This window comes from Triturus cristatus, chromosome 1_1 (assembly GCF_964204655.1).
Source record: "Triturus cristatus chromosome 1_1, aTriCri1.1, whole genome shotgun sequence".
NCBI classification, from domain to species: domain Eukaryota; kingdom Metazoa; phylum Chordata; class Amphibia; order Caudata; family Salamandridae; genus Triturus; species Triturus cristatus.
This window is the reverse complement of record NC_140579.1, coordinates 105094979-105107102: the sequence shown is the minus strand read 5'-3', so window position 1 is coordinate 105107102 and position 12124 is coordinate 105094979. Positions and strand designations below refer to the sequence as shown.

At 43.8% G+C, this 12124-nt stretch overlaps 1 protein-coding gene and 1 long non-coding RNA gene across 3 annotated transcripts in view; one reads left to right on the top strand and one right to left on the bottom strand.

Moving 5' to 3' along the window:
* The window catches only part of LOC146869657 (transcription factor CP2-like protein 1), a 126164-nt gene extending 114467 nt beyond the window's left edge, over positions 1-11697 (bottom strand). Inside the window, exon 1 of one of the 2 annotated variants that reach the window (XM_085609526.1) lies at positions 11350-11697. In XM_085609526.1, the coding sequence (XP_085465652.1) occupies positions 11350-11432 (83 nt within the window). In that variant the 5' untranslated portion in view covers positions 11433-11697. The remainder of the gene's footprint in view (positions 1-11349) is intronic. The other variant, XM_085609538.1, reaches the window with a different exon arrangement.
* On the top strand, positions 927-1499 carry LOC146869658 (uncharacterized). Its single transcript, XR_014981456.1, has 3 exons — positions 927-983; positions 1246-1287; positions 1392-1499. It is a non-coding gene; the product is annotated as an uncharacterized LOC146869658 (long non-coding RNA).
* Positions 11698-12124: the final 427 nt, after the last annotated feature.

Genomic DNA, 12124 nt, shown 5'->3' with positions numbered 1-12124 from the left:
ACATGTCCGAGTTCGACGAGTTTGAGCGGTTACGTGGACCGGATAGCGATAGTTCCTTGAAGGTATGTGGTCTGAAAACATTGGGTTGTGTTTATAATGCATTTAATGCCACTGAGGCAAATTGCGTTTTGAGATGAGCACCGAGGTTTACTGTGGAAACCGGATGAAGGCACGACTACTCTTTACATTAGTCTGGCAAAGCAGTACGGTTGCTGGTGCGCTCTCTGATTGGCGTATTTTATGCAAGGCAGTTTGTCAGAGAACTTCGGTCATTACGACCATCTAAGTGCAGCGAAGTACAAAACAGTGTATTTACAAGCGCATGTATTGCCATAATTATTTCTACAGATCAATGTTAACTGACGGATTAAAATATATCCACTTCATAAACGGGTAAAATTGGGACGTAGGGTGGCGAGTTAGCCGAATAAGAAGCTCGCACATAATAGAACCCTACGAAGGTTACTTAAAAGTGCAAGCGTGTATTTTGTAATGATACATAGTTGGGAGCATAGCGTTAACGCGTTACAAGTGCAACGTCCGAATTCCTATTAGGTGGATCCATCAGCTAGACTGACCGCTACAAACTGATTTATAAAAAAAAACAATTCATTGATAAGTCTTCATGCAGGTAGAAAGAAACTTGGACAGAATTACACGGCGATTACTCACGCGTTGGACCTCATAGGCAGATGTAAGCAAGTGCGTTTAGTGCAAGGGGTACCATATTGCATACATATTCGGAAAACCAATGGGAGCCTCTTAAGTTCATCCGACCTACCTCATCTTGCTCATAGTCCCCACGTTGCTTTTTGTTTGAAACTAAATCATTGTTTTCACTTTATAGAACGTGACAAGGAGAACCGTCACAGGAAACGAAGTCATAGTCGCTCTAGGAGCCGTGATCGAAAGCGTCGTAGCCGCAATAGGGATAGGCGTGGCAGAGACCAGCGTATCGGCTCCCGGGACCGAAGACGTCGCAGGTATGGGGCTGCCGTTCGTTGGCTTAGACCAGTGAAAGGGCGGGACCACCGTGTTTATTTCCATATCTTTTATAAGTCAGTTACATACTTTTTTTGGTCAGTAAACATTCACATACTTGCTTTGCCATAAATCTTGTGCATTCTACCTGTGCGTTTTAATTGCTTTGTTAAAGACTGCTTATTCCTTTGTGATGTATGTTGTGTGACTGACAATGGGAAATTTATTAATCAATCGTTTTACTCCTTATCGATTTTTGTCTAGGGATAACCTTGTAGAACACATACAGCCTTCGTTTGATAAGAGGTTAGCATACCAATTCCGGGCTCCTGACATAGTTGGGTGCTTTCACAAATTTCGCTATTTCTGTCTCAGCCACTGCAAGTCTTTATTCTTTCTCCTGTTCACAGCAGGTCTCCCAGGCATGAGAAGAAAAAGAAGATCCGCAAGTACTGGGATGTCCCACCTCCTGGGTTTGAACACATCACACCAATGCAGTATAAAGCCATGCATTCCACACCAACATACCAAATCGCTTGTTGTATAGATGTACGTGCATGTATGTACACTACCACAATTAGCTAGTTCCCTTTAGGCATCTATTGGATGTCGTCATTGGTGGGCTTTAGTATGTGTCTATGGATGTAACGTTGAAGCATATTTGCAGTTCAATTGGGCTCCTTAAACCCTCCCCTAGCAAACCGCAACTCGGTGGTAGAGTGTCTGTGTATATATACACACTGTACAGACATACACACAAGCAACTGGAGCAATCCTCTGGTATTCATTTTGTATTCACGCTACACCCATGTTTTGTGTATGAACCATTTTGATATTTGGAAAAAAACTTGCTTCTCTTGGTCCATAGTCTTTTACTTTATAACAGGTTTTCTCTTGTCTTGCTTCCTTCGGCGAATCGTATCCACCTCTGGTACGGGGATAGTGTTTGTTTTGAACAGCTCTCCTTCCGACCATGACCCCAGATGGACTGGCCGTGACCCCTACCCCTGTGCCCGTCGTCGGCAGCCAGATGACCAGGCAGGCCCGCCGACTCTACGTTGGAAATATCCCCTTCGGAATCACTGAGGTACCCGTGGTTTCCCTATGCCGTCCTCCGTTCTCTCCTACCGAGAAGCTTTGTGTGCAGTAGGTGTATAGTAAAGATTGCATTGGAACCTGGTCACAAAACTAACTACCTTTTTCCCCCATTTTCAGCTCCTCGTATCTTATATTTCAGGTTTTGTGGCCGTTCAGTTAGTTCAACCAGGATTCTGTCCGTGTTTCACTCTCCTCTAGCGGTGCATGTTTCAGATGAACAGATTAATTATTTCTGCCCCAGAATTTGATGGGTATAGACACGAGTAAATGGAATCTTCTTTGGAATCCAAGCTGTTGCATTTTAATTAAGCTTGGTGCACTGAAGCTCTATTATTGTGTCCTTTTGTTTGAACCCGCTGCCACCTGTTGGAATCCAGCTGTGCAACTCCGCAGCTGCTTTCAGCTTTTACACCTCAACTCTCTGTAAACTATTTCTGTGTAATGGCAGCCGTTCAAATAATAAAACCGCCATGGCTAGATTGTCAAGGCTTCATTCACTGAGGGAGTCTTACCGCCACCTTTAAAAGTTGTGCAAGATAGATTAAACAGAAAAACTCTGATCGTAAATAGTGTGCATAACATAGAAAATGTACTTTCAGTAGGTCAAGAGGCAGTCTGTCGGGGCAATTGAGTGCAAATACCTCTGCACAATAAGAGGACGTAGGGATTCAGGATTTAACAGAGTATATATTTAATCGTGCAGTAAATTTTAGGGGGTGATGATGTTACTGCTAGACTGCCTGGACGGTTCCCTTTGATCTAGGCTTCTAAACTGGTTGTGGGTTGGTTTGCATCTCTCCAGCCCATGGTGGCTTGTGAGGGTGGGTGTTAGTTGTTCCTTTTCGTGGTCACCTGGAAATAACCATGTAATGGACTGACTGCATCAGGATAACCCATTCCAAAATTACATGGCTTACTAATGTGTTTATTTGACCATAAGCTTCTTTTGCAGCTAGCGATCAAAGGTCAATTGGTGTTAGATTTTTATTTAAAAATGGAAAGTATACAAATAAAATTGACTCCCGCTTAATAAAAACAAAGATCAAAGAGTTGTTTCCATTTCTTTTTTAAGTGAATTGTGGGGCTGAAATGCCTTCGTAGCAAAATAAGTTGGCTGCCATCGTCCAAGGCAAGTAGGAGCATCTAGATTTTAAGCCTGCTCTTTGCTATATATTATTTCAGCGGGTTGGTGCCACATAAACCCTATATCATGTTTGTGTTATTTTGTGTTTCCTTCTTCATTTTCTGCCTCCTCTGCAGGAAGCCATGATGGATTTCTTCAACGCCCAGATGCGCCTTGGAGGTCTGACGCAGGCCCCTGGAAACCCTGTGCTGGCTGTCCAAATAAACCAAGACAAAAACTTTGCTTTCCTGGAGGTGAGATTCTAATTCGTGATATATTCTACGTTTTAGTCTCTTTACTTTCACACCCACCCCTGCCACATAAGCGATCTCGGCATGGTTTTATAGAAGGTGCACTTTTCGAAAGGGGGTTGGGGCTGCATGTGACTTCATTCATGCCTGTATCACAGTGGCCTTAGTTGCCTCTTTACTAATGATGGGCTCCAGCATAACTTCGATACTGGAATGTTCTACTCCTATTTTTGATCCATCTCGCTCTTTCTGGGCGTGAGGATTTCTGTAGAACAGCAAGAAGCATCCATCTCTATTTTACTGCCTGTGGTGGTAAAGATCCCGTAGGAATCATTTGCGGGGAATCGCACATTGCCCAATTTGCTTCTCCAATACCTTTCCTAGTAATGTAGCTTTTTTTATTTTTGACAGATTTTAATTGTCAAGTTACACATTTATAGCAGGGCTCTACCCCAGAGGCAACTGCACAAAGCATAGCCTGACTTTGCCATTATCATCTTAAGATCCAGGAAAATGAAGAGCAATAAAAAATAAAATCAACCCCCCCACCCCCCACCCCGGATCGCCCTGAACATCCATGCTTAGGCAGAACCATTATGATAGTACAACGGTCTATCCATTGGAATTCCAAACCACACCGTACCCCCCTGAATCCTACCAGTGGTAGAGGAATCATGTCAGTTGGGGGTCCCTTGCCACCGAGACCGGCTCCAGCAGCAGTCCACGATAGTCAGCCCACCTCTTCCAGATCTTAAAGTGTTTGTGTGAGCACCCCCTGGCAATGAAGATGGGTTTCTCCAGGCCCATACAGAAGTCCAATCCATTTTCCACCAGTCTACTGAGGGGGCCCTCGGTGCCTTCCATGCCCTTGCTATATCCCTTTTCGCCAAAGTAAGGCCTAACTGCAGTAAGTGGCGTCTGTGAATGTTATATCCTATCCCCTCCATGACATGCAACAGAGCAAGTTTTGGCGAGCTGGGGAGATCCCAACCCAGTAGTAATGTAGATTTTGAGAATGACTTGAGTTGGTATTGAATGGGAGAGAGGGCGGGAAGAGACAAGGAGTGATGCACTACTAGTAAGACGCCCCTAGAGGAGTCCTCTGGGAAGCCGTGAGTTTTGAGAAGGTAAACAGCCACTCCCCCTACAGTCCCCATCGAAGCGTGCAGCCAGTGCCTGCTGGTGGTGTACATTTCCACTGTCCATCCTACGCAGCACCCTCAGCAGCTCCTGCACGCTTTATCTTTAGTGGTGAAGTTCTCTTTTTATTTCCTTCTGATGTTGGCATTTAACTCCTTCGTTTCTCGAGCCTTAAACACTGTTAAATGCTGATTTATTGCTAATCTCGTCACAGGTGCTGGAAGGTTTGTGGAAGCCACTGTGTGTGTGGCTCTGTGTGTGTGGCTCTGTGTGTGTGGCTCTGTGTGTGTGTGGCTGTGTGTGTGTGTGGCTCTGTGTGTGTCTCTGTGTGTGGGTTGCTTTATGTGAGTGGCTTCGTGTGTGTGGGTGGCTCTTTGTGGGGCTCTGTGTGTGAGTGCAAATGCAAAAGGTCTCGCATTTGAGAGTGATTAAGCTATTGACATTGTAAATAATGCCGTTTCTTTAAATGTTTTAAAAACAAACATGAACAAAAATATTGTCATGAGCAATGCCAATAGCTCTAACTTTACCAATGCCGAGACCATTGCATTGTAAATGCTTGTTTAATATGGTCGTTCTGTTGGACATAATGCCTTCTTTTCCATTTATATTCACGTTGCTATACCATTCTGTCCGATTATATCCTCCACGAGCCTCTAGTCTATTATGTTGGATTTGTAGTGCTTACGTTATTGTCATCCATTTCTGTTCACAGTATTTATAGCCTTTTTTCGTTATTCTGGCTTTGTTGTTGCAGAATTCCCTAGGTTACCATTTAATACATCTATCATGTATTTTCTCTCTTTTTTTCTTTTTTATTTCTTTTTCACATACATTCCAATCACTTTAGTTTTCTTTCTTCACAGTGACTGCATCCTTAATATATCAAACTACGTCTATGCTAATTACGAGTTCAAGTACTGCTCCTTGCCTTCGTTGTGTTACATTCGTACGATCTTCATTGATTTGACTCCACTTATTATTCCTTGTATCTGCCAGAACCAAGCTACAGGTATTTCTTTTTGGTTATATATATTTTTTCAACTTGTTTGGTATTACACCCATGCGTGTATTTTTCTAGACATCATTATTCTTTCCATTTTTTGTATTGACTTTTGATGGTTTGTTTTTTCAGTAACACTCTGAACTCATTGTGAATCCAAGAGTCTTAATTGGACCTCAAGGCATTTCATCTTTGACATTCTCATTACATTTGTAAGCAGTTTTTTTACTACTTTGGTCATTGTTTCCGTCTTTATCCCTTCAATTAAGGAACACATCTGTTTCCTCTTATACATTTTGTTCTCATTCTCTGACTGTATATATTTTTGTATCATACACATAATAGTATGTTTATGAACCTTGAACCTTTGTTCCTCTCTTTTTTCATTACATATAGGGAGGATCTTTATTGACATTAGGTCCTGGTTGGACCATATTTATTTATCCATTGTTACGACAACCTTCTACGTAAGTTTGCTATTTATCTTGACATCCATTGGGTAATCGTTGGTTTCTTTACTTCATTCTCTTCTTTCTCTCTTCTTGCTAATTTTTATATTGACCTTCCATATTTTTCTGCTTTCCGTATCCTTGTTTTGCTTTATGTTTACTTATCACCGGCATGATGATGGTTATTATGGCACCTTTCCCATCTTTCTTCACATTTTTTTCTTGGTTCCTTCCTTCTCACTTGATATTCCATTAAAGGGTGATTTTGACAGCACTTCATTATCTTTAGAACTCAAATTTGTGAAGGATCTCAGTGTCTTTAAGAAATGTAAAAAAATTGTATATTTTTGTCTGCTCATATGAGTATTTTGTATATTTATAGAACACAAAATATTGTGACTCTCCTGATGAAGACGCCCTGCCTGCGTCGAAACGCGCGTTGAGAACATCTCAGTCTCAGCCACTCTGTTTGCCTCTCTATATTTGTATCTGTTGTCGTTTGTATTGTACATATGAATTGTTTTATTAATCTGTATTGTATTGTCCATTTTGCTTGATATCTGTTGAATTATCTATTTCAAAGTAGAATTGCTTAGCATCATTATATATTTTTGTGCAATCTACACACATTAAAAATTAAATATATAATTTTTTTACTAATATTATGTACACTGTGTTTCCTTCTGCAATATTGAAAATGTCTAATATATTGCATAGTTGTTCATTATTTCTGACTGCCTAGGTAGTTAAGTTCATATTTGTCATTTACCCTGGCCTAGGAGCTCTGTAATCCCTGCAGGGGGTCCCTTTCTTTCTTGCATAATGCCTTCTTGGTCATATATAAGGTAACAAAAATGCTTCTGACACTTTTTTATTACAACTTTTCAGCATGCTGCACAGCAGCCACACTTCTCTACAGCACAGCTTAAACACATTGGCAAAGTCAATAGCTCTGCCTAAACACTTATAAGGCCCCAAAGGTGAGACCTATTGGCTATGCCAATGCTTGTTTATTTTGTTGAAATCTCCCACTTTCCTTTTCTAAAATGTTGGCATGTATGTTCAAAGCATTACAACTGTCAAGATGGTCAACATCAGGATAGAACACTGACGGAAATGACATCCGGGGAGGGGGGGTGGTGCGGCCTAAACTCCATTCTCTTTCTCCTTGTGTCCAGTGGAATTTTCTGTGCAGGAGAGCCGGCAGCGACCCTGCCATTGAGCAAAAAAAAATGCATTTGCAAAACTATGAGGGTATATTTACAAGCTCCTATCGCCACCAGTGTGTCACTTTTTTGGACGTTGTAGTGGCGACGTGGGCTTTTCCTTATTTACAAGGCAGCGTTAAGCCACTTTGCAGACTCAACGCTCCTTATAAATAACGTCCCCTTTCATGCTATACTTAGTGGAAAGGGGTGGGATATGGGTGTTGTGGTGGGTGTTACGCCTCAACACTCATTGATTTAGACACTACATATTTACAAGAATAGCGTAAATATGGGGACGCGCCAAACCCTGGTCTTAACCGGGCGCAACGAGGAGAAATGCTTTATTTCGCCTTGTGTTCGCTGTGTTTATGTGTGCTGCATTGTGTAAATGCAGTGTAACCCTGCGTTTCAGAAGGGGTGGAGCACTGCATTAAGCCAAGAAGGCGATCGCTGCGCTCCGTCACTTCTTTGTAAATATGCCCCTTTGTGTCAGGAACGAGAAGAGGGTGTGCAAGCTTAGAACTACAGAGAGCGGTAGGGACATATTTGTTCAGAGGAGAAAGCGGTTTGCCATAGGACGCACATTTACTTTCGATTTGTTTTTCTTTGCTGTATCTTCTGCTTCCATCTTGTTCCGGTCGCACATGGAGGAGCTAGTCCGGCGCCATGAGGCGACCCAGTGAGTGTGGGCGGAGAGGCGCCCCGGTGGGGGGGACGGAAGGGTGGGTACTCGGGGCCTGGAGGTGATGTAAGGAGTGGGGTTGTATTGGGGCAGCGAGGAGGTGGTTGGTGGGGGGCAGCGAGAGTTGGTGGTTGGTGGGGGGCAGCGAGTAGGTGGTGGTGGGGAGCAGCGAGTAGGTGGTGGTGGTTGGGGGCAGCAACTAGGTGGGGGGCAGCAAGGAGGTGGTTGGGGGTCAGCCAGGAGGTGGTTGGGGGTCAGCCAGGAGGTGGTTGTGGGGCAGCCATGAGGTGGTTGGGGGTCAGCCAGGAGGTGGTTGGGGACATCCAGGAGGTCCCTGGGGGGGCAGCCAGGAGGTCCTTTACACTAAGGTATTCGGCAAAAGTTGATGAAGCACCATGAACACCTCCACTATCCTTTTCAATCAAAATAACAGACTAACATGCTCACTTCTCAAATTCCATATTCCACTATACTAATTGACCACTAATCCTTTACGGGTCCCAGAGTAGCGTGCTACTCGCCAAAAAAGCGCTTCAACACCTCATCAGAGGTAAGCAAGCATTATATAAATGCAAACCTTTTTCCCTCTTCTATCCCTCTGCTACCTTTCTCTATCCAACTGACTAACCTATCCACCCCTCAAACTACTTTCAGATTTCACTATACTAATTTTCAACACTAATCCTTTATGGGTTCTGGAGCAGCGTGCTACTCGCCAATAAAGCGCTTCAACACCCCTTCAGGATTACAAGCGCTATATAAACGCAAACCTTTTTCCTTTTCTACCCCTCCCCAATCCTCCTCAATCCAAATAACTAACATATCCACCACTCAGATTACTTTCACATTTCACTATACTAATTCAACACTAATCCTTATGGGTTCCAGAGTAGCGTACTACTCACCAAAAAAGCACCTCAAACCCCATCAAGTGTAGCAAGCGCTATATAAATACAAACCTCTTTCCCTCTTCTATCCTGCCGCTACCCTTCTCTATCCAAAGAACTGGATCACATATCCACCACTCAAATTACTTCATATTTCACCATACTAATTCAACACTAATCCTTATGGGTCCCAGAGTAGCGTGCTACTCACGTAAAAAAGCGCTTCAAACCCCATCAGGGGCAGCAAGCGCTATATAAATACAAACCTCTTTCCCTCTTCTATCCTGCCGCTACCCTTCTCTATCCAAATAACTGAATAACATATCCACCACTCAAATTACTTTCATACTTCACTATACTAATTTTCAACACTAATCCTTTATGGGTTTCGGAGTAGCGTCCTACTCGCCAGAAAAGTGCTTCAACACCCATCAGGGGTAACAGGTGCTCCATGAATGCAAACCTTTCTTCCCTTTTATCCCTCCGCTACCCTTCTCAGTCCAAATAACGGACTAATATCCACCACTCAAATTACTTTCATATTTCACCATATTAATTCACCACTAATCCTTTATGGGTTTCCGGAGTAGCGTGCTACTGCCCCCAAAAAAATATTAATAAAAAAAGCGCTTCAACATCCCATCAGGGGTAACAAGCGCTATATAAATACAAACGTTATTTCCTCTTCTATCCCTCCGCTATCCTTCCGAACCCAAATAACTGACTAACCTATCCAGCACTTCAATTACTTTCATATTTCACCATACTAATTCACCACTAATCCTTTACCGGTTTCCGGAGTAGCGTGCTCCAACACCCCATCAGGGGTAACAAGCGCTATATAAATACAAACGTTATTTACTCTTATATCCTTCCGCTATCCTTCCGAACCCAAATAACTGACTAACCTATCCAGCACTTCAATTACTTTCATATTTCACCATACTAATTCACCACTAATCCTTTATGGGTTTCCGGAGTAGCGTGCTACTGCCCCCAAAAAAATATTAATTAAAAAAAGCGCTTCAACATCCCATCAGGGGTAACAAGCGCTATATAAATACAAACGTCATTTCCTTTTATATCCTTCCGAACCCAAATAACTGACTAACCTCTCCAGCACTTTAATTACTTTCATATTTCATTATACTAATTCAACACTAATCCTTTATGGGTCCCAGAGTAGCGTGCTACTCTCCGAAAAAGGTCTCCGCTGCCTTGTAAGCGCTATATAAATGCAATTACTGTACTATATATATATATATATATATATATATATATATATATATATATATATATATATATATATATATATATATATATATATATATATATATATACATACACACACACACTCACACACACACACACATATACGCACACTGATGAGAGATATGTGTCCAGACATGTCGAGGGGCTGTGACCTTATAGGAGAACTCGGACTTTGGCCTCGTTCCACTATATGGCTACAGAGCTCCTCGTGACTTGCGTCATCCTTATAATGAACTAATGTACTGTTGGTGTTACTCTATCCAATATCTATTATTCACATGGTAGGAATTCTAGGACCGATGCTAAAATTTGGGAAGTGAATCACCTTACCACTTGGTATGTACAGCTCTCTGCTGCCCTCTATGGTCAAGTCCATAACTTGCAATTAACACTCAAGTGTGTGTTATTGCAACCATACACATAATGCCACATTACAACCGCTGTATGGCGCCGAGGCCGGTCCTGCCTGATGTAATCAACAGGCGCTCTTAGGAAAGAACTCCTTTCGTCTTCCTCGAAATAAGGAAAAGATGAGATGGCCTCTCCGGGAATTGAAACCCAAAATGTTCCGGTTACCCGGGACTCTGCGGGCATTGAGTTAACGCTACTAAAGAATACACCTGGTCATGGCTGGTGACCAAACCCACAATGAAAGTTCTTTTAAGTGCCTAGAGCTGATTCACATATCATTCTGCGCTATAAAAATACTGAGTGCGATCATTAACCACAGGTCAAGATGTTTAACGTGTTTCCGCGCAGAATAAAGGGGTACGTGTTTGCAAATTCCGACACATGACATTACTTTCGGTTTATTTGGAGCAAACACGCAGAATAATGCCATTTCCGTAGGCAGGTTAGACATTACAAAGCACTTTGACGCATTAGGTTAAACATCCCTCAGACTCAGAAACATTCGAGAGCAAAAGAGACGTTTATCAAACACCTTCCACAGTCATGGAGAGAGATGTGTCTCATAGATGCCATGTCAGACATCAGATCTCATGACGATTCAACAATCGCATGCACACACTGAAATCTCAAAAGTGTTCAGCAATCACAGACAGACATAATCTCATGGACGCCCAAGAATCACGGTCCGATATTCTCACATATGATCTAGTCCCCCTCACTGTGCTTGCGAACAAGTGGCCCTGAAGCACCCCGCCCCCAACCACACACACAGCGTCAGTCACCGCCGTGCCAGGCACCCATCTAGCTACGACGCCCGATAAGGCGCCTGCGCGCGGGCGCTCACCTGAAGATGCTGCTGGAGGGGCACTGGTAGTGCTCGGCAGAGGCGGGCCAGTAGTGTTCGGGCTGGCTGTGCCAGAACAGCATGGTGCTCCGTGCAGCGGGCTTCACCGAGCAGGGCTGCTGCCGCGCTGGCAGGGCGGGTGCAGTGCGGTCGGTGGAGGGAGGGCTGCTCAGCGAGCTGATGTTAACGGAGTTTCATATACTATACTGATGGCAGAGTGGGGAGCGAGCGGAGGTGCCGGGTGGCGCGCGCTGGCGTGCTGCACGGTGCAGTGAGGTCCACGCGGGGGCAGTGCGGTACAGTGATGACGGTCCTGAGACAGTTCCTCTCCTCCTCCCTTTGAAGACTGACGGGCACAGCCGCCTTTATTCGCCCAGGCTCACCTGCTGGCAGGTGTATGGCACAGGACGGCTTCTGATTCGCGCCTGCGGGAGGAGGGCTGTGATTGGCAGAGTGAGCCGTAAAATAAGTAATAGCGGAGATACATAAACTTTACAGAGTTGAGTTGGAGGATTGGGGACAGGAGGGAAGGGGTGGATAGATAAGAAACAGTGAGCGAGACCAGTCTACCAAGGAAAGAGAAGGGTGGGGTGGGGGCGCTGAAGGAATAGTGTAATTAATTAATTTACAGTAAAGAGTGCGCGAGGCAAGGGGAACTAAAGGGATCCGAGACAAGAGGCAGAGGGGAGGGAAAGGAATAGGGGGGAGAGATGGATCTAAGACGAGAGAGATAATAGCGAGAGAGTAGAGAAAGGAGGGGCACAGAGTCTATGCG